The 21,024-nt window shown below is 50.9% G+C and overlaps 2 protein-coding genes across 11 annotated transcripts; one reads left to right on the top strand and one right to left on the bottom strand.

Annotated features, from left to right (window-relative positions):
* Positions 1-452: 452 nt before the first annotated feature.
* Positions 453-7,442, bottom strand: Fkbp8 (FKBP prolyl isomerase 8). Of its 7 annotated transcripts, none has more exons than XM_032918475.1 (9): positions 7,347-7,442; positions 5,545-5,831; positions 4,099-4,268; positions 3,936-4,024; positions 3,445-3,686; positions 2,481-2,653; positions 1,553-1,630; positions 1,163-1,294; positions 453-916 (listed from the first exon to the last, which is right to left on the bottom strand). In XM_032918475.1, exons 2-9 carry the CDS (start codon positions 5,804-5,806, stop codon positions 830-832), a joined length of 1,233 nt encoding a protein of 410 aa, XP_032774366.1. In that variant the 5' UTR covers positions 5,807-5,831; positions 7,347-7,442; the 3' UTR covers positions 453-829. The 7 variants fall into 7 exon arrangements, with proteins under 7 accessions (XP_032774366.1, XP_032774371.1, XP_032774370.1 ...); XM_032918480.1 differs by having other exon boundaries at positions 3,466-3,686; XM_032918479.1 differs by having other exon boundaries at positions 3,445-3,683.
* Positions 7,254-20,593, top strand: Kxd1 (KxDL motif containing 1). 4 transcript variants are annotated; one of them, XM_032918482.1, is made up of 5 exons: positions 7,254-7,539; positions 14,433-14,557; positions 16,027-16,179; positions 18,656-18,702; positions 19,814-20,593. In XM_032918482.1, the coding sequence occupies exons 1-5, from the start codon at positions 7,432-7,434 to the stop codon at positions 20,044-20,046; spliced, it is 666 nt and encodes a 221-aa protein (XP_032774373.1). In that variant the 5' UTR covers positions 7,254-7,431; the 3' UTR covers positions 20,047-20,593. The 4 variants fall into 4 exon arrangements, with proteins under 4 accessions (XP_032774373.1, XP_032774374.1, XP_032774375.1 ...); XM_032918483.1 differs by lacking the exon at positions 7,254-7,539 and adding an exon at positions 11,327-11,490; XM_032918484.1 differs by lacking the exon at positions 7,254-7,539 and adding an exon at positions 11,367-11,738.
* Positions 20,594-21,024: the final 431 nt, after the last annotated feature.

Raw genomic sequence — 21,024 nt, 5'->3', positions numbered from 1 at the left:
CAGGGTCTCAGATGTAATGTGACAGAACCTGCAGTCACTGTTGCTGTGAACTACAGCACAGCCTTAGACCAGCCTTCTTACTCTGCAGACATAGGAACCCTGCTCAGGTGACCACAATCTCTGAACAAACCTGACAACCATACCTGACCTCTTCCATGACCACGACTGTGCCCTCCACCTCCTGAAGAGCCCACAGCCTCATGCATGCCAGGTTAGTGACTTCTGAAATCCTAACACCCACCAAATAAAAATGACCCAGAGCCCACAGGGCCCCAACATGGACCAATCTCAGGCAGGAAATGAAAGCAGAGATGGGGATGTGCAGAAGTCCTCTGAAGTCCAGCTGTATGCAGCCTGGGCACAGCCCACCAGCCACTCCTTAAAGCAGCTTTTGTGGGGGACCTGGCTCAGCTGTAACTTGGGGTTTCATCAGAAAGAGGCCTGGAAAGCAGTAGGGTGTGGGGTGAGGCTTTATTTAAATCACTGTGGGGGAGCCTGGACAGAGGGTGCAGGCGGGCAGGAAGGAATGGTAGTGCTGCCCCCAGGCCTACTGAGGGAAAACTGAGGCTGCCCCAGCTGAGGCCTGACCCCAGAGGACAACAGGGTTGTGGGAGAGAGACAACTGGGTCTGGAGGAACAGGGCCCCTCCCTCTGGGCTGTACCCCATGCCCCCTTTCAGGGTCTCAGTCTTTCCTGCTTGTTGGGGTGTGCGACCCTCAATCCTTGCTCCCCCAACCCATAGGAGGTGTCTCGGCCAGGGAGGGCAGTGGACAGGGAGCCTGGGGGAGTTGGGGAGCACAGGTTGGGGTCCAGGTACGCAGGGGGACAGTCAGTTCCTGGCAGCAATGACCACAGAGAGAGCCACGCCCCCCAGGGCCACGGCAGTTGCCCCAAACAGCCATTTCCACGGGATGGACTGTGGATAAAGGTAAGGGTGAAAGCTGGCTGCATAGCCAAAGCAACTACTATGAGCCAAGCAGCCTCCTAGCAAGTGTTTGTACCATGCACACCCAAGCCTAAACCAAATACCCACTCCTCCAGTGGATTTTCTTTCTTCCTCTGCCTGAGCCTCCAACCTGCAGGTCCAGAGAGTCCCATCTTCTGCCTGGGCTAATGTTCCCAGTATCCCCCTCCAGCCCCGCCCAACCCCACCCAGGCTCACCCAGGCACCCTTGCCCGGACACTTGGCAGGCAGCCGGCTGGGGTTGCCTAGCATCTTTCGGTACAGGGCGGTCTCTGTGCTCCGCTGTGCAGCACGCTTCTTTACCAGCTTTGAGAGCTCCGCATGGATCGTCTGTGGGAGGTGGTGAAAGTGGGTGAGCACGTGCAGGAGGCAGATGACTTGCCTGTCATCACTACTGCTCCCTTCTGGTTGGTCCCAGGGTTTGTCAACTGATGGGGCTCCTAAGAATCAGGGGTTCTACCTGTCCCCATCAGCTCTGACAAAGTGGGAGCTGCTGTGTCACCCCTAGGCAAGTCAGAAGACAGAACTGCAATAACTAGAGGCAGACTAGAGGGACTTGCCAGACCAGATCAGCAGAGCTCCGCTTACCTTGTTGGAAGGCTCCAGCTTCAGGGCTGCCCTCAGGATGGGGATGGCCTCACTGTATTCACCCTGCTGAGCCAGCACCTATGGGAGAGGGGCGCCCACTCTCTATTTGCCCAGAGCTCACACCCCTCCACCCTACAATGATACCTGATCTCAAGCCACAGCTTGGAACTGGTATCACTGCTGCACTGGGACAAGGGACTTGGGGACAGACACCTCAATCAGACCCAGGGTCCTACAAATCCCATCGGATTTAAAGGCAGCTTTCCTGATGGGACAGTTTCAACAGCCAACCATCCTTCTGGATTTTTCCACTATAGCCCAGGAGGGCCTAGATCTTGTGGCAGTCCTCCTGTCTCAGTCTCCTGGGTATTGGGACAATTGGTCTACCTGTGTCTGGCTACAATCACTCTTTAGCTTCAGTTATGTGGCTGGACCACAGGGTCTGGTTCAACACTGCAGGATCCTAGAACAGCATGGCTGGTTTTCTGGCAGGAGCCTGCACACAGTGCTTTATAAGTACTTCCCCCATACCCCAGGTGTCCCCGTGCCTTGCTCTCCTTGGCCTGGGACTGGGACTGGGACTGGGACTGCAGCACCACAGAACATGGCAGCTGCACCAGGTGAAAAGGGCTGCACGGGGCCAGACGGCCTCTGCTGAATGGCGGGCCTAGAAACTAGTGAAGGGGAGAGGCTGTGTCTGTAGCCCAGCCTTGCCATACCCTGTCTACAGTGCTTATGGCTGATGAACCTGGGCAGAAGAGACAGCATGGGAGCAGAAACACATGGCTTAGGGCTCCCCAGGCCATGACAGGACAAAGCCAGTTTTCCCTCTAGAGAAGATGGCAGCCAAAAGGTTCCTGTACAGGAAGCATTCACCACAGACTGTGGGGCTCCCAAGACTTGGAGCTGTCATAGGGCTGCAACACACCTTGCCCTTGCGGAACAGCGCCTTGATGTTGTCTGGCTGGTGCTCCAGCACCTGGCTACAGGAGCGCAGCGCTGCTCGGTAGTGGTCCAGCTTTAGCTGCGATGCCGCAAGGTTGTTCAGACACTTGACCTTCAGCTGTAGCAGCTCCTCCTCCTCCTCACAAGTCATGTCCACTGCAGGGGAGTAGTCACTGGGAAATAGGCACACCCTCCCCTGGGGTCTACACCACCAGACCCTAAGAGGCAACCCAAGTCCTTACACCATAGTTAGGGTCTCAAGCATCTATGGATGGCTTCCAACTCACTGTGTGGTCATGAACGACCTTGAACTCCTGACCTTCCTATGTCCACCCTCCTGCTAAGCTGACAGGCCCATGCCACCAAGGGCTTGTGAGCAAGCAAGAGGGGTGAGTTCAGGTCCCATTGCTCACTTATGAGCCAAGTACAAAGTACATGTGAATAATCTCGGCACTGGGGTAGAGGCAGACATGGCCACTCACTCTCACTGAGCTCTGGGTTCAATGACATGTCAAAAAATGTGGGCAGCAGCTGAGGAAAACACCAGGTGTTCAACTCTGACCCCCACTGCAAATGAACACACAGACACAGACACAGACACAGACACAGACGCACACACACAAAAGGGTCTTGCTATGTAACCCAGACTAGACTACAATTGGCCATTCTCCTGCCTCAGCTTCTGACTATACATTTACCACCTGGAAGGAGCCACTGACCTGAAGGTTATGGATGGCAGGAAATATGTCTATATTCTGGAATATTCTAGAGCATTCTACGGCCCAAATGATGATGCAGAAGTCTGGCTGTCCTACAGGCTGGCAAGATGGCTCAGTGGTAAGCGTCCTTGCTGCGAAGGCTAATAACCTGAGTTCTGCACCCCTCCCACACAATGGAGGACAGAATTGCATTCCCTGAGCTGTCCCGATCCCCGCATGCACACACACCCCGGGTAACTAGCTGGGCACCTTTGGCGTTGGAGGTGATGGCCTTGATGGCCAGGTCATAGGAGTTGGCAGCCAGCACAAAGTCAGCACGCTGGTAGTGAGCATTGCCACACTCCCGCTTGCGGTTGGCCAGGGCCACGCGCTCCTGCCCACTCAGCATCTCCAGGTCAGGTCCATCCTCTGCTGTCTTCAGGGTGACTTCCAGGCACAGGGCTGCATGGGGGGGGATGTATGGGCTCCTGCTGGGGAGGTGGCCAACAGGGGACACTCAGACCTGGCAACCAGGCTGCAGCCACCACCACACCCTCCTTGCAAGGCTGAATCTGAGGCAAGAAGGCCAGGACTCAGGACCTGGGGTCCCTGTGTCAATCACACATCACATTCTGAGATGTTACCCTGAGCCTGTGACTTGGCCAGCCTCGGCCTCAGTTTCCCTTTTGACGCAATGGGAAGGATGGTGGACACAGTTAGATGCACAGGCCAGCGCTCACCTGCCCTGGGGACCGTAGCAGTACTTGGAGTCAGCGGTGACCATTGCTGTCTCGCCCACATGCATGAGCGGGACGCTGAGGTCCAGGGCCTGGAGGACAGCCAGGGGTGTCACAAGAGCACAGGCCCCGCGATGGGCCGCCCACCTGCCCACCCAGCTCCCACCTGGATAACATCGCAGTCTCCAAGCGTGAAAGCCAGTTCGGGCTCCTCTTGCACACGGGTGCCATTCTCCAGGGACATCTGCAGGTGTACGGTCACCACCTGGCCCTTGAGTGGGCGGCTAGAGCCTGTCGGGCCTGGGACCAGTGTCTTCTTACGCAGCAATCCGTTCCCTGCAGGGGCCGAGGTGTGAGCCTGTAATCTGGTGGCCAGACAGGAGTCTCTGCTCTACTGAGCCACCTTCAGGTGCAGTGAACACCCAGTGCTACTTTAACACTGGGGTGGAGCCAAGACTTTGTGCCCTATCCCAACAGGACAGAATTAGGGATGGCATGCCAAGGCTGGAGCTAGAGACTGGCACCATGGAACACAGCTGGCCTGGCTGGCTCCTTTTTTTTTAGACAGGGCAAACAGCCTAGCTGAATATGCCTTTTACCTCATACTCAACATGCCTGGCCAAAAGTTCTGGACTTTTTTAAAAAAAAAAAAAATTAAATGTGTTTTTTGTTTTTTTTTTTTTTTAAATTTCATGTCTATGTGCATTCTGCCTGCATGGGTGCAGCGCTGACAGAGTCCAGAAGAGGGTGCCATATACACACAAACTGGAGTTACACGCAACTGTGAATGCAGGTGCTGGGGATTGAACACACAACCTCTAGAAAAGCAATCGGTGCTCTTAACCATTAAGCCACCTCTCCAGCTACAGCTGGTCAGGGTTTTAAGAAACCCTTACTAGAACTCCCTAGTGAGAGGTTAGGGGTAAGCCCCAGTGGTAGAGCCTCTGCCTTCCATTCCCTAGCACCCTAGCACCCCTCCAAAAAAAAAAAAAAAAAAAATTAAAAGAAAAGAAACACAAAAATCCTGTTGGCACTATCTAGAGAAGGCATTTTAGGAGAGAAAATGAATGTTGTGGAACAAGAGGAGGGTGATCAGAACCCGATGCTCTGTTGGGCTGTGCCAGTTTTTAAGACTCTGTCACACATCTACACAAATGCTTAGGGAAGATGTAGTGGAAGTTGCCTTAGAGCTGCTGGCACCCAGTGCAAAGGCTGTGTGGCTCCAAGAAGGTGACTCAGCCTCTCTGAGCTGCTGTTTCCAACACTGGGGGTAGAAAGCAACCTGTTACAAATTGTGTGAGCAAGGCAAGGTATGAGCCAGCAAACACACTGGTATCAAGCCATCTCGGAAGCCAGCCACATAGCACAGGCCTGTGAGACCAGCGAGCCTGAGACAATGAGTCAGGAGGATCCAAAGTTCAGACCCAGCTTGGACTATAGTGTGAGTTCAAGGCCAGCCTGGGTTTCACAGTAAGGTTATTTCAAAATAAACAAATAAAAATCAGCCACTGATATCCTAATGTCACTTCCAACCCACACAGAAGGGGAAACAAAGCTCAAGAGACCAGAAATCCCTGGGTCAAGGTGCCTCTGACCAACCCAGCACACTTACCCAGAATGTCCAGCCACTCTTCCGGAGCTGGGGCTGGGGCTGGCTCAGGCTCTGTGGCTGCCAGGAACTCCCGAGCTAGGGCTCCAGGCTGCTCAGCCTCCTCCACCGTAGGCTGTCCCATATCCTCTAGTGGTGGCAACCCACTTAGGTCATCTTCCTCCTCTGCATCATCAACCCCATCAAGCACCTCAAAGCCCTCCAGGAGTGGGGCCCCACAAAGTAGCTGGGCAGCAGGCTCAGAGGGCTCGGCCCAAGACGCCATGCTGCTGGGGGATCAGGAACTGGCCCTAGGGGAACAGTTAAGCATGACAGTGATAACCCCATCTAGGAAGGCCCTCTAACTCTCCTAAGCTCCAGTTCCCTACAACTGGCATCCCTGGAGTATCTCAGCAACACCAGCCCTTGCATTCATCATGTACATACTGGGCACCCTACCAACCTGGCTTGTTGAAAGAAGGGTGCAGAGACCTCACACTCTGAGCCACAAACTACAGCTGGTTTAGCTGTTATTAGAAGTAATTATCATGGAATCTTTATAAACACAGAACGTAGGAAAACCATAGCTTACACAAAAAAGACCCAACAGGCACAGAAAGACAAAGCCACTTGGTCAAGGTCAGAAATCAAGCCAATTAATAGTAGGGCCAAGATTTAGAAGTTACTGAACTGAATGTCAAGAAAAGGGTGTTGGAGTTACTGAGGCAGTGGGGACAGTCACTGAGGCCTTGGGACAGCTGTTTGTTTGCTTGTTTTTTCTTAAACTTTTACTAATTCCTTTCCACAAACTGGGACAGCTGTTTTTATAACTTCTGGATCTCTTGAGAAAAGTGAATTTTTAGTAAAGGTCCTTGCCTCTGGCTACCTTATCTGCTAAAGGCTCCAGCAATAAAGAATTGGTGCCAGATACTTAATGTCTCTTGCTCCGTACCCTGAAGGTACTGAATCTTCCAACAACAGGGACCATGGCTCCAACCTGCCTCTATTTCAAGCCTGCTTCCAGCTTTTAATCACAGTAGGGCACTGGGGACATAGCTCAGGCAATAGGGCACTTGTCTACCCAGCACAAAACCCATGGTTCTATTCCCAGCACTGCAGAAACCAGGCATCAGCAAATGTCTTTCATCCCAGCAATAGGGAGGTGGAGGAAGGATGATCAGGTATTCAAGGCCATGGAATTCATGAGTTACATGACACCCTGTCTCCAGAAATTTAAAGCATAAGCTAAGGTTGTAATTCGTTGGAAGAGCGTTCTCCTACCAAGCACACCGCTTTAGAATCAGCACCCTTGTAAACCTGGTGTGGCAGTGCTCGCCTGTCATCCAGCTCTTGGGAGCTTGAGACAGGAAGGCCTGGAGTTCAAGGCCAGCCTGAGCTACACAGCCACTTGGAAGACTGGGTTAGAATACATGAGACCCAGTCTCAAAATTAAATGAAAACGAAAGAGTAGTGGGAACACCAATATGGAATCTTGCACCATCTCGCTGGCCCCAGGCCTCTCTACGGAGGACCCCCAACCCAGCTGCAGAACCGTACATCCTGTCAGGCCCTCTCCTTAAGCTCCAGGAAGCCCCGGAGCTCCGCGTCCCTGCCCAGCGACCCTCACCTGCGGGGCTCCTTCCGGGATCCGGCCCCGACCGGAGACCCTCCCACCCCGAGCCCCCACAATGCCCCGCGCGCCCCGCACCCCAACGCCGCCCCGCGCCCGGTCGACACTACCACCCTGGGAGGCCCCGGTCCCCGCAGACTCGGGAGGCCTCGGCCCCGGGAGCCTCGGCCTCCTCGCTACGCTCCGTCTCACGTGCCTGCGGCTCGGGGACCCCGCTTGGGGTCCTGTGCCCCCCTCCCCACCCCCAGTCGCGGCCGCCGCGCCTCGGGAAACAGCTTCAGATGCGCCGCCCCGCCCCCGCGTACCCATTGGCTGGTCACGCCGCGGCTGCCACGCTTATTGGCTTCTGCACACGTCTGTCTCGCGCCCTCGACACCGCCTTTTTCCTGGTAAGCTCCGCTGCCCGTTCTTAAAGGGGCTCTAGCCTCTGGGTGGAGGGGCTGTGGTGATTAGGGGGTGGGAACGCACTTGGTTGAGCCTCAGGAGACGAGGGTAGCAGCACGTCCTGATTTTAGTTCACACCGTGTCGGGCTTCCTCCTGCTCACATACGAATTAGAAATAAACAAGAAACACCGCAGCTCATGAGCGGCCAGTTTGGGGCTCTTTAGAAAACAGTAATTTTTCATAATTTTACTTAACACTTCATTTCATGTCCTCTTCCCCCCACCCCCTCTGTTTTCCTGGGGCGTGGGGAGCTCTGTAGTCCTGGCTGTCCTGGATCAGCACATATACCAGATGAGGCTGGCCTTGAACTCAGACATCATACTGCCTCTGCCTGCTACTGGGATTAAAGGTGTGTGCCACCACACCGGTCTCAATTCTTTTATTATAGTATTCTCTTTTGTCTCACGTTTTATATTGTCTTTTAGTTAGCCAGGGTCTGACCATGTAGCCCAAGCGGGCAGCAATCTTCCTGCCTCAACTTCCTGATTGCTGGGAGCCAACACTTCTGACTACAAGGTGTTTAACTAGCTTGTTGTGAGGTTTCGGGGGTCTTGTGTGACTGCTTACTAAACTACATCGAAGGTAGGGACGTGGTGAGGAAGCCAGGGAGGGCGCTTGCCTGTCATCTCAGCATTTGATAAGTGGGCGTCAGAGGATCAGAATTCACACTGTCTAAAAGAATAGTAGATCAAAGCTGAGGGACAGTGACAAGTCCAAGTGGACACTCTACGGCCCCCAGCCACTATGTTCTAGTTTCACGATAGTCACCTGCAGCACACAGGTGTTCAGTAAGTGCCTGCTTTCCCAGCAAGCTCCGCCAGAAGTGCTAGATACCAGAGAGAAGGCAGGCACCTCTCACCAGATAGTGCTCATCCACTCTCCAGAGCTGTTTTATGCCCTCCCTGGGCTGTCCCCTTTCAAGAATGATTGTGTAATTCTTTCACTCGATATCAAAGAAACCATGGGCTAGTTCCAGTTCTGAGGGCTTTGAACCTGACCATATCTGAAACCCAGTGGGTTTGTTTTTTGTTGTTGTTCTTTGGTTCTTAGTACTTGGAATGGATTCTGGGGCCTTTGCACATGTTAAGCTGCTGCTCAGTTGAGCAGTGCAGACCTCAGTGTCTTTTTTTGTTTGTTTTTACACGTGGGAATACATACATACATACATACATACATACATTTACACATCTATATGGAACATGCACCCGGATACACAAGTGAATGCCAAAAGACAATTTGCAAGAATGAGTTCTGTCCTAACATGTTGGTTCTGTAGACTGAGGGAGCTCAGGTCTGTAAGGTGCTTGTGCCACTGGCCCTGCCCCACCATGTAACTCTTCCTTTACGTGTGGATTCATGCTGTCATACAGTTTTATCTCTTAACTATTTTCTTTTTCTTTCTCCCCCTTTTTTTCTTCCTCTTTTTCTTTTTCAATTTTGTTTTTCGAGACAGGGCTTCCCTTTGAGGCTCTCGCTACCCTGAAACTAGACTCTGTGAACCAAGTTGTCCTAGAACTCACAGAGGTCTACCTGCTTCTGCCTCCCAAGTACTGAGATTAAAAGCATGCACTATCACCTGGCATTTTATTTTCTTTTTGAGATGGGAAAGTCTTACTACATACATAGTCCAGCCTGGCTTTGAACTCGCTCTCTAGCCCAGGTTGGCCTTATATTTGTGATGATAGTTCTACTGCAGCTTCTTCAGCAGCTGGGATCCTAGATGTGCAGTGTGCTAGCCCTCCTGGCTGGATAGCAAAGAGCTAATAAATCTAGGGAAATATGCTGTCCGGTGGGAAGACATGAATAGCTTTCACTTTTGGGTTTCATCAGTCCAGAACAGGTCTCTCAGACACCTAAGGATGGAGTGTGGGCATTTGAGGTCTTCTACACAACCATACAGACAGCACTGAGCAACCTGAATCAGGAATCTTTCTAAACAACAAACAGAAGAAGCAAACTGCTTGGGGGGGAGGGGGGGAGGGGAGACAGAGTAAAAGACAGAGAAAAAAGGAGTGTGAAAGAAGAGATGTCTCAGAAGTTAAGAGCACTGACTGCTCTTACAGAGGACCTAGGTTCAATTCCCAGCAACCACATGGCAGCTCACAACTGTCTGTAACTCCAGTTCCCAAGAATTTGACTTCTTTTGACTTCCATAGGCACCAGGAGTTTGCTAGGAAAAAGGTGTGTGCCACCGCACCAGTCTCAATTCTTTGATTATAGTATTCTCAGACCTGCCCCTTCCCCACCTCATGAGACATATTGTGGTACTCCAACAGAAGAAGACTCTAAGTATGGCACAGTGGGTCTTTACTCCCAGCACCAGCGAAGCTGGGGCAGGAGGGTAGACAGGAATTTCCAATTCATAATGTAAAAAGCAATTTGTTCTGCTATGTTCTCAGTATCAGGTATGCTTAGAATCCACCAGTGAATCACAGATAGCATGAAGTGTTAGACTCCTCTTTCCCTGAGTTGTACCTGCTGTCTGGTGCTCTTAGTGTCCAGGATGGTTGTGAAGTTACAGGCACTCTACTATGTGACCCATGCCACAATCAGAGAAGAGATAGTCAGGCTCAAGCCTAGGCGACTCATTTGATGAGACGTTGAATCCCTGGATTAGAATGGGGAATTTAAAGAGGAGTATGATAAGGTATTCAAAGATTGTAACTCTCCGAGTGTCCAGTTATGGGGAAAAATAGCCAGAGGTTTCTAATGATCAAGACTTTAAAACCTTCTATCTTATCTGGGCATAGTGGTACACACCTTTGATCCCAGCACACAGGAGGCACAGAAAAACAGATCTTTGAGTTCCAGAGCAGCCAGGGCTACACACAGAAAGGAGAAGAAAGAAAGAAGAAACCACCATGCCAGCCTTTGCCTATTTTCTATGCTGAAATCCTTTTCTGCAGAAGGCATATTAAAAACTGTTTTCTCTTAGCTGGGCCTACAGAGAACATCTCAGTACAACAAGAGATAAGAAGAGAAACCTTATTTCAAAAACTAAAACTGGCCGGTCCCTGTTGCACAGGACTTTAATCCAAGCACTCAGGAGGCAAAGGCCGTCAGATCTGAGTTCGACTCTGGCCTAAATAAGCGAGTCCTGGACAGCCAGGGCTCTGTTACAAACAGAAACTATCTCGAAAAACCAAACCAAACAAATCCCTGCTTTTATTCCACACCCCTTTATTAGAGTGGGGGTTATTTCTAACAATACTGAGTACCAGGGTAGCTTAGGCTACAGCGATAACTCAAAATCCTGAAAGTCACACATGGTGGCATACATTGTCATACATGTCATCTCAGGAAGTAGAGGAAGGATGACCAGGAGTTTAAGGGTAACCTCAGCTACATGGCTAGTTGGAATCCAGCCTGGGTAATATGACTTTGTGTTTATTTTTATTTTTTTTAAATGACAAGTATTTTTTAACATTTTATTTATTTAATGTATACGAGTACACTGTAGTTGTCTCCAGATAAACCAGAATCTGTTACAGATGGTTGTGAGCCACCATGTGCTTGCTGGGAATTGAACTCAAGACTTCTGGAAGAGCAGTCAGTGTTCTTAATCAGTGAGCCATCTCTCCAGCCCTGTGTTTATTTTTCGAGACAGGGTTTCACTGTGTAACCCTGGATTAGTAAATAGTATATTTAATTGGCCACTTCCGGATTGCGTATGAGCTGTGATTGGAACAATGCGCATGCGCATATATCGCCCTGTGATTGGTCATCGTTTTGACGTTCATGTTAAGTGCTTCTACATTTTGGTCCTACATCTTCCTTGCTGGGAGTACGCGCAGGCTCGTAGGCGCCTGGACAGAAGGAACACATGGACGCTCCGTGATGACGTACGCGCGCTGGCGCCATCCCGGAAGCGCCATCCAGGCCGCCAGATGTGCAGGTGCCGAGACCGGAGACGCCAGGGCCGGTTCGGGAGGGATCGCAGGGCGCCAGGCGGCCGGGGCGGGGAGGGAGGGCCCATCCTACCTCTGGTACCGACACAGTCTCAGTTTTCCCGGATGCTCAGCGGCAGCGCGGGCCAATCTAGATGAGAACCCTAGTTGTGTGACCGTCCGCAAGCGGGACCCCTGAGCGGCTTGGAGTGCGCGCGTGCCTCATTTTCCCCGCTCGAAGGGGCGGGAACTCCATGTATGTTTGGACCCCGCCTTATTCGATTTGGTTCTTGTTGTTGTTGATTCCCCTTCGGAGTTTGGCCGTGGAGTTGAAGTCGGTTTGAGGACTCGGGCGGGACAGATGTGTGCTCCTACTTGTAACCTTGAGACGCAGAGCCATTCCAGTCAGCCTGGCATTCTTGGGGGAGAGTTAGTGTTTTTTTTCAGGTAATAATTCAAATTAACCTCCAATTCCTGGTAATCCTTCCTCAGCCACCCAAGTACAAGAAGAAAGTCATTAAAATTTTGAGATAGCAGCCCAGACTGGCCTCCATCTCCTTGAAATGCACCTTTTTCAGTCTCTATACTGGGATGACAATCGTGAGTTACTCCACCTGGCTTTCATTGAATCTTGTTTTGGGTCAGGTCTCATTTGACCCAGGCTAGCCTGGAACTCACAAAGCAAAGGATGACTTCACAAAGCAAACTTCTGATCTCCCTGTCTTCTCTAGCACTGTGTATATAGGCATTCGCCACACCTGACTTATATTTATTTATTTAGAGACAGTCTTATGTGTCTGAATCTCGTCTCGAAATTACTATGTCGTAGCCCAGATTAACCTTGAATTTACAACAGTCTTGGCAAACATGGGCTGTCACACCAGGCTTCTGTTTTAAAATAGAGTTTCATGCACCTTTAGGATGGCCTGGATCTCAGTATGTACAACCCAAAACTGACCTTAAGTCCTGAGGGACCCAGGGCTTCTGCATGCTACCAGTTCAGCCCCAGACCAGGACTAATACCTGATCTAGAACAAAATCTCTGGAATCAAAATTCTGCATGAGAGATGCTATTAACTTAGTTGTTGATTATGCCCTTTAACCACACGTCTTTTTTCTTCTTTCTTCAGACAATTTACACTCTTATTTTGGGAAATGGGGGCATGCACCTTGTGCAGGGGACAACTTACCAGGTGTGTCCCAGGACTTGAACTGGAGTCCTCAGGTAGCAATCATCTTTTAGGCACTGAACCATCTCACAGGCCAGTCTCCCTGTGTTGCCCGGGTTTGCTTGGGAAGATCATGAAGTTCTGGTTCGCCATGAAGTCTGAATTCTCCTGCATTGCTCTTCTCCCCTTGTGCTAGGGTCTAAAGTCCTGTTTTTGTCCATGGTTGTGCTTGATACTGGGTGACTGGACTTGGTGTGGTTATTGGGTGGAAGGGGCTTTGCCCTGCCCATAGCTAGTTTCTCTTCTTTCTTCTTTGTTTTGTTTTTGAGACAGGGTTTCTCTGTGTAGCCCTAGCTGTCCTGGAACTCACTCTGTAGACCAGGCTGGTCTTGAATGCACAGAGATCTGCCTACCTGTTTCCTGAGTGCTGGAATCAAGGGAGTATGCCATCACTTCCCTGCCCCTTGCCAGTTTCTAGAAGATGCAGGGCTGTACAACACTAGACAGATTCGGGCCTCAGATATTCTTGGTGCTTTGAGGAAAGAAATGCAAATGAGGTGATTCCCAGAGAAAAAGTCTATATTAACTCCATTCTTTAAGATAATCAGAAGCAGGGCTGGGTAAGGCCTGCAGGCCCTCATGTGTGGAACATGTACGAGGTTCTGTGTTCCAGCCACAGCAATTTGACAAAGGAGAAGGGCCAACCTGGTCTACATAACAAGTTCCAGGCTATCCAGGGTTACAGAGTTAGGTCCTGTCTCAAAAAACTAAGTATGTGTGGTTTTGTTTTTTGGGTATTTTGTTTCGTTCTAAGATAGGGTTTCTCTGTGTAGCCCTAGTTGTCCTGGGCTACCAACATGATAGAAACAGAACCAACTCCCAGCATTGCCATCTGACTTCCACATGCATACCAACCACAGTACATACATGCACTCATAAGTATGTATAAAAACCACGTGCCAGCACTCAGGAGGTAAGGCAGGAGAATCAGGAAGTCCAGGTTGTCCTCAGCTACACTGTAGGTTGGAGACCACTTTGGGCTACATAGAGAGTTACAGCCAGCTTGGGCTACACAGTGCGACCCTGTCTTGAAAGGAGGGTGTGCTTGCCGCATTAACTGAGCTAATAACATGCTTCTGGACCAAGATTCGGTCTCTAGAACTTACACACAGAGCTGGGCTCAGTGACGGTGAGGTAGAGAGCAGGTACAGGCAGACCTTGGAAGCTGGTGGAAGAACGGACCTGCAGAGGTGCCACAGACTACTTGCTGTAGTGGAAGAGAACCTGAGTTCTGTGTGGTGTCTGTGGCCACCTGTAGCTAGCCCAGGGTGTCTGACCCCCTAGGCTCTGTATCTGGGAGGAAAAGCAGTCTCTATAGTTGTCCTCTATCATGTGAGCACTGTAGCACCTGGGTGTGTTCCATGGAAAACACTGACCTGAAGCTAGAAGGGCACAGAGGAGAAGTGGCTGGCAGCCTTGCAGAATCATTTGGACAGTGAAAGGAGGGACGGCATTCTCAGCTGTGTCTGTGGAGAGCTCTGAGCTATGCGAGGTGGCAGAGTGAAGAGCTCACCCTTTAGCCCCGGTCCATCCTCCTGCCTCAGCTTCCCAAATGCTGGAATCAAGTGTGCTGCCTTCACAGCCTTCCAGGATTATGTTCTCTGGGAACAAGTCTCTGTCAGGCCCCCAAACAGCCCACGATTTCAGCTAGAGGATATGACGGGCTCTTGATATCCTCACCTATCTAGTGCTGAGCTCACATTCTGTTCCGGTCATTTCAGGCCTCAGGGGTTGAGGAGAAAGAGATGGACACCCCAGACTCAGCCTCAAGGGTCTTCTGTGGCCGCTTCCTCAGCATGGTGAACACTGATGACGTCAACGCCATAATTCTGGCCCAGAAGAACATGTGAGCAGGCCATGGGAGGCATGGGAAGGATCGTACCATTTTCCCCAAACCCTGCCCAGAGACGTAACAGAATAAAGAAAACAAGCCCCTAGTTCCCAGCCTTGGCACAGGATCGGATTGCAGCTGTGTGGGAAAGGCCCAAGCGGCTCCTGTCCCCAGGCCAAGGCTGGGAGGGCTGAAGGGATAGGGGTCTCAGGAACTTCTGGGCTGGCTTTTGGCATTGGTACCGAGCGCCCAATCTGGGTATGCAGGGCCCAATCTGGGTATGCAGGGCCCAATCTGGGTATGCAGGGAGCCTGCTTCAGGATGCTTTGCTCCCTCGCTGGGACAGCCTACCTTGAATTCAGATTGACTGTTGCCAAGCATGTAGATGCTCCCAGCTCTGTTTGTGACAAAGCCTGCAGCCAGAGGCAGTGTCTTGTGGGGTTCTCTACCTTGGGTTATTTACTTAGTTATGTTTTGTTGTTGCTTTGGGGTTTGTTTGTTTGTTTTTAGGTTTTGCCACCATGCCCAGGACTTATCCTGGTTCTTTAGGTTAGGTTCAGATATGTCCACGTAAACTCCCAGACTAACAGTGACAAAACTCCCAGACTAACAGTGACAAAATCAAATGGGAACTGTCCTGGCCCTTGGGACTGACAGAGGCTTTCTGGCTTAGATTTCTGTCCCATCTTTTGAAGCTGTTTGTAGCCAGGAAGCCAAGAAAGAAATGGGGGGAGAGGTTGGGTTTCCAAGATCCTCTTCATTGTGTACCCCAATGTTCCACCCCTTCTCCCCCAATATCATACACATTTTCAGAATATTGGTCTGGGGAAACATTTAAAAACTAAACCTTGAAAAGAAAAAAACATGTGCTGAGAGATGTAAAGTGGCTACGAGTACTAGCTGCTCTTAAGGGGGTTCCCAGCACCCACATGGCAGCTCCCGACTGTAGCTCATGTTCAAGGGGACACACCTTCTGACCTCCATAGGCCGTGTGTGCACATGCTCCATGCACATGGTACACAGAGACACAGAGGCAGAGCACATAATAGAACATCAGTATGGTCCTGGTGTGGCAGGCAGCGCACACCTTTAACTCCTTCCTGAGCTCCAAGCCAGCCAAGACTACAGACACTGTCTCAAAAATGCCAGCTTCGTGCCTGGACATAGTGCACACGCCTGTAATTTCGGTACTTCTCTAGAGGCAGTTCAAGGTCAGTTTAGAACATAGAGTAGGTCCCAGGCAGGGCAACATCCTGTCAGAGGACTAATGCCCACTAAAGAACTCCATGAAATATGTAGGCTGCAACAAAGAGTGCCTTTGAATAGGGCTTTCAGCTGTGAGTAGGAGTTGGGCGACCAGAACAGCAGACAGAAGTCCTCAGGCCTTGACTCTGTAATTAAATGCAGAGGCTATGACTCAGGGATTAGCTCAGGCTGAGGGAGTTCATAGGCCTGATGCAAAGGCCCTGGCCCTCTCCCCCTAGGCTGGACCGCTTCGAGAAAACCAACGAGATGCTTCTGAACTTCAACAATCTGTCCAGCGTGCGGCTGCAACAGATGAGCGAGCGCTTCATGCACCACACCCGCACCTTGGTGGACATGAAACGGGACCTGGACAGCATCTTCCGCAGGATCAGGTGGCCCCCTACCCCCAGAGTTCTTCTGTGGTCTCACAGCCAGATGCTTCCTCAGCACATCTTCCCCAAACCACTGTTCTCAATCCCCACTCTTGGCCCTTTCCTTTTTTTTTTTTTTTTTTTTTTTGGTTCTTTTTTTCGGAGCTGGGGATCTTGGCCCTTTCTGTCACCAACTCTTTAGATGTCCAGCGCCTTCACTCTGAAGCTCTTCCTAGTACCTCCAAGACCCTACCCCAGGGCCCTTTGCTCGCCTCTGCCTCCTTAGTCCCTTAAGTCCTTGCTCCACCTTCTCCCCTCTCCCTCCCCTCCGAGGCCTCCTCCTCTTCTCTTCACTAGCTCTGCCCTCTGTCTTCTTCAGTCTAGGGAATTCTGGATGTTTAACAAGACAGATCTGACCTCTGAGGGAGTGATATGGAAGTAGTGAATCTCTTCCCACCCCTTCTTTTTTTTGAGACAGGGTTTTTCTCTGTGTAGCCTTTGTGTTCTGGAACTCCCTCTGTAGACCAGGCTGGCCTTAAACTCAGAGATCCATCTGCCTCTGCTTCCTGAATGCTGGGATTGAAGCTTGGGCGTTTAATCACCCAGTTGTGACTTTCCCTTTTACTTGGGACCTGTGCTACATAGTTGGGACCCTAATCGAGTCAGGAGGCAGGTAGACAGACCAGGCCCTCCACTTCTGGCTGACTGGCCAGCAGAGAACCAGGGCCCCGTGTCCATCCTGGATATAGGTAGGGTTTGGTTTGGGTCTTCCCACAGTGGTGCTCGCTCCTGGACCATGATATCCACGTCTTTGGCACTCAGCATGGTCCTTCAGGTGTACTCCAGAGCCTCACCCACCACTGTGGCGGACACACCAGCAGCCAGCTGCCCAGACCAGAACAGCCAAGACCATGGGATCCAGATCACACATGTGCCCTATCCTTTAGCCCAAGGCTGTGGCCTGGGGACCTAAGGGAACAAAGTAAACTCTATCAAGAAGTCTTGAGATGCTCTATACCAGTCTATTTAATGTTTTTATTGGTGCCGTTTTGCTTTGTTTTTGAGGCAAGGTCTCAATAGCTGTCCTGAAACTCAACAAAGATCCACCTGCCTCTGCCTCCCTGGTACCAAGGTGCTCTGCTGCCCTTGTCTGCTAGTTTTTCTAGCCCCGAATGCCAGGCTGACTCGACATGTAGTTTGGGGAATAGGTAGCTCTTTGAGCCCCAAGAGTAAATACAGCAGCATGTGTCCTAGATCCCCAGAAAGGAGACAAGAGTCCAGTGTGTCAAGTGCTGAGCCTCACAAGTGCTGAGTCATTGTGTGACTCTGCCACACTGGCTGCCGTCAGTGTATGGGCTGACTCTCTGAAGACCCTTCTTTAGCCCGTCAGGCCTGGAGTGCAGGACTTCAGGGCAGAGCAACCAGAAGCCAGTTCATAAGGTAATAAAGCCAACTGGGGGTGGTGACACATGCCTGTGATTCTGCACCAGAGCTTGAGATAGGAGGGACTTGATTTCCAGGTCAGTGGCAGCTCTGTGGTGACTTCAAGGCCAACCTGAAGTCAAAAAGGGGCCTGAGGAGGAGGCTCTGCTCAGCACATACATAAGTTTGGCACACTGGCTGTGGAGAAGCCTCAGTGGTTGAGAGTGTGTATGGCTCTTGCAAAGGACATTAGTTTAGTTCCCGCCACCCAGGGCAGATAGCTCACAGCTGCCTTTGATTCCTGCTCCAGAGAATTGTTGGAGTCAGCCTTGGGCACCTGCACAAGTGCATAACCACACACACACACAAAAGACAAGATGAAAAAAATTTTAATTTTTATTTAATGTGTAAGTGTTTACTGCATATACATCTTCAGACCAGAATAGGGCATCAGATACCTTCATAGATGGTTGTGGGCCACCATGTGGTTGCTGGGAATTGAACTCAGGACCTCTGGAAGAGCAGTCAGTGCTCTTAACTGCTTAGCCATCTCTCCAGCCCCACGATGAAAATTTAAAAGATTTATTTTATGTATGTGAGTACAGCATAGCTGTCTTCAGACACACAAGGAACAAGGAAAGGGCATCGGATCCCATTATAGATGGTTGTGAGCCACCATGTGGTTGCTGGGAGTTGAACTCAGGAACTCTGGAAGAGTAGTCAGGGCTCTTAACCTGACAAAATTATTTTTTTACATGCTGGGTGTATCTGGGCTCTGGGGCTTGCTGACCTGACAGCCTGGTTCATGGAGGCATTGTTGGACCAACCAAGGTGGACATGGACTAAGAAGACCCAATGCATCACCAGGAAAGAAGGAACAAGTGTAGACAGCAGCAGTTAGCTCAGGTTGCACCCTAGGCCTACTCTTTCCCAAAGGATGCTGGGGCTAAGCCTAGGAAGAGAGGAGGAGCCACGGGTGTGGGACAGCATGAGATGAGTGCCCAAAACAGTGAGAGATAGACACAGGCAGTTCTCAGAGGCTCCTGGTGGCTCATCCCTGTCCCCTTCTCCATAGGACACTGAAGGGGAAGCTGGCCCGGCAGCACCCAGAGGCCTTCAGCCGTAAGTGTACCCACACACACACACACACACACACACACACACCCTGCTGCTGCCAGTGCCTTCTGCTGGCATCTGAAATCTGCCTGGGCAGCTGCCTATCCTGGGTCCCAGGGGTGGTGGGTGGAGAGGCTTTTGCAATGGGAGGCGGGTTTCAGGAATGAATAGTGATACCCAGGAGCCCTGTGAACCAGGCTGCCACTCCCAAGCATGTGTGAGGTGGGGGTGGGACATTCCATTTCACAAAGAGGAAATTGAGATCCTAAGAAGAGGGAAGTGATGCTATCTGGGGTGTGAATGAGGCAGGGCCAGAAGGGCTAGAACTATGGAGTTCTACAGCTGCAAAATCATTGGACCCTGACGTTGCCAAAGGCTCGTTCTGCTCATCTCATCTCCTGAGTGGGTTTGTCCATTCCAGTGACAAGTGGAGTTCCTGGGGTTTCTTCTGTTTGCATTGTGGATTTTTGTTTGTTTGTTTTGTTTTTGGTTTGTTTGTTTTTGAGACAGGGTTTCTCTGTGTGGCTCTGGCTGGCCTAGAACTCACTCTGTAGAGCAGGCTGGCCTTGAATTTAGAGATCTGTCTGCTTCTGCTTCCTAAGTGCTGGGATTAAAGGTGTGCACCACCACCCGGCTTTGCTTTGTGTTTTCAATACATGGTCTAAGGTAACCCTAGCTGGCCTCAAATTCTTTTGTAGCTAAAGATGACCTTGAACTTCTGATCCTTCTCCCTCCACCTAATTGCTAATACAGGGCAGGGCTGGTTCACTCACAACCAAACCCAGCCTCTGCCTATGCCAGCCGCCCTGCGGTTTTTTGTTGGTTTTGTTTCAAGTGTTAAACCTTCAGGCAGCAGCTCATGTGCAGTCCTGGCTCGCCTCAGACTCCTAGTATTCCTCCTCCCTCTGTCTCCTATATTGGATGACAGATGGGCATATTCTCTCTGAGTTCATGCTCACCCTAGACCCGAGATGAGTTTCCTTCCATCTGCCCAGGCCTCAATCTCCTCCTATGTAAAATGGGCTGAGTCATATCCCATGGATGAAACAGAGTTTTAGGGGTCACCCTTATAGGACGGCGAGGGGTGACCTGACCAACATGGGGGTTCCTTCCACAGACATCCCAGAGGGTTCACTCCTAGAGGACGAAGATGAAGACCCTGTTCCACCCAGTATCACCACAACCATCGCCACCTCAGAGCAGAGCACAGGCTCCTGTGACACCAGCCCTGACACTGCCTCTCCATCCTTCAGTCCTGGCTTTGAGGACCTATCACACATTCGACCTGGCTCTCCTGCCATCAATGGCCACAGCCAAACAGATGATGAGGAAGAGACACGTGAAGAATAACCTCTCTCCCAACCTCCTAGAAAGGCCCAGGGCAGCAGTGGTTCTCCTAGGGTCACAGTCAGTCAGCTTTGCTGCTCCTTTCTTTTGTAGGCAGGGTTCCTAATTCCTGCCACTCCCCATAAGAGCAGGACTTCCTATGCCAGCATGTATGTCTAGCTGGGGCAGTGGGGCTGGGTAGAGGTAACCTTGAAATCAGCCTGGGCCAGCTTTGAACAGTGCTTCTAAGGTCCCCAGAGACCAAAGCCAGATTGTCATCCCCCACACCCTGGGTGGGCACAGGAAGGCTGAGCTTGTTCCTACCCACTGGCAGCTGCTGATTCAACTATGGTCTCCTTTCCCTCTGTGGAGTACTTTTTTCCTGTTGTGTTTAATTCTGGAGGAAGAGGCAGCCTTGACTGTGAGGAGCTGTGTTTCTCCAAGGTCCATCAGGTTATCTCCAGGAGCTGGCCAGTCACCTTAGAAAACAGCTGAATGGAATATTTTTATACCTGATGTTTACAGATGTTGGGAAGTTATCAATAAAGACTGTTGTTAAAAGGGAACACTACACTAGCAGTGGCTTGCTTCTGTCTTTGGGCCCCACCCCCCAGAACATGGGCAAGTTCCGGATGTCTCTTGGGGGCCCTGCTGGAGGAGGCTAGCTAACTCCAGACCCTGTGAACTACCAAGACAGGGCTGTGGCAGATGGGAGTCCTGAGGCATCCAAGTAGGGTCAGCGGGCAGCCTGCCTTTATAGACTACTACTTTCCCTGAGAAGCCTGGTTCCTGCTGAGGCCACTGCCTGGCCTGGGCTATCTAGACATTGAAGCTGAAATTGTAGGTAACAGGGACTATGCCGTGCCATGCAGCTTTTACTTGAGTTCTGGGGATTTGAACTTGGGTCTTCAGGCTTGCACAGCAGGAGCTTTACCCACTTAACCATCTTCTTGGCCTTAAGCACTCTTAAATGATAGTTTGTCAGGACATAGCCTGATTTCA

This window comes from Rattus rattus, chromosome 13 (assembly GCF_011064425.1).
Source record: "Rattus rattus isolate New Zealand chromosome 13, Rrattus_CSIRO_v1, whole genome shotgun sequence".
Lineage (NCBI taxonomy): Eukaryota > Metazoa > Chordata > Mammalia > Rodentia > Muridae > Rattus > Rattus rattus.
The sequence above is the reverse complement of the archived record's forward strand: the minus strand, read 5'-3'. Positions and strand labels throughout refer to the sequence as shown.

Excerpts from the sequence above, each read along its gene's own strand:
- Fkbp8 (XM_032918475.1), bottom strand. The coding sequence starts at position 5,806 with ATGGCGTCTTGGGCCGAGCCCTCTGAGCCTGCTGCCCAGCTACTTTGT. Across the intron at positions 4,269-5,544 it reads AGAGTGGCTGGACATTCTGG|GGAACGGATTGCTGCGTAAG; the intron begins GTAAGTGTGCTG and ends CGGCCCCTGCAG. Across the intron at positions 917-1,162 it reads GTCCGGGCAAGGGTGCCTGG|TCCATCCCGTGGAAATGGCT; the intron begins GTGAGCCTGGGT and ends CTTTATCCACAG.
- Kxd1 (XM_032918482.1), top strand. The coding sequence starts at position 7,432 with ATGCGCCGCCCCGCCCCCGCGTACCCATTGGCTGGTCACGCCGCGGCT. Across the intron at positions 14,558-16,026 it reads ATTCTGGCCCAGAAGAACAT|GCTGGACCGCTTCGAGAAAA; the intron begins GTGAGCAGGCCA and ends CTCTCCCCCTAG. Across the intron at positions 18,703-19,813 it reads GCACCCAGAGGCCTTCAGCC|ACATCCCAGAGGGTTCACTC; the intron begins GTAAGTGTACCC and ends TTCCTTCCACAG.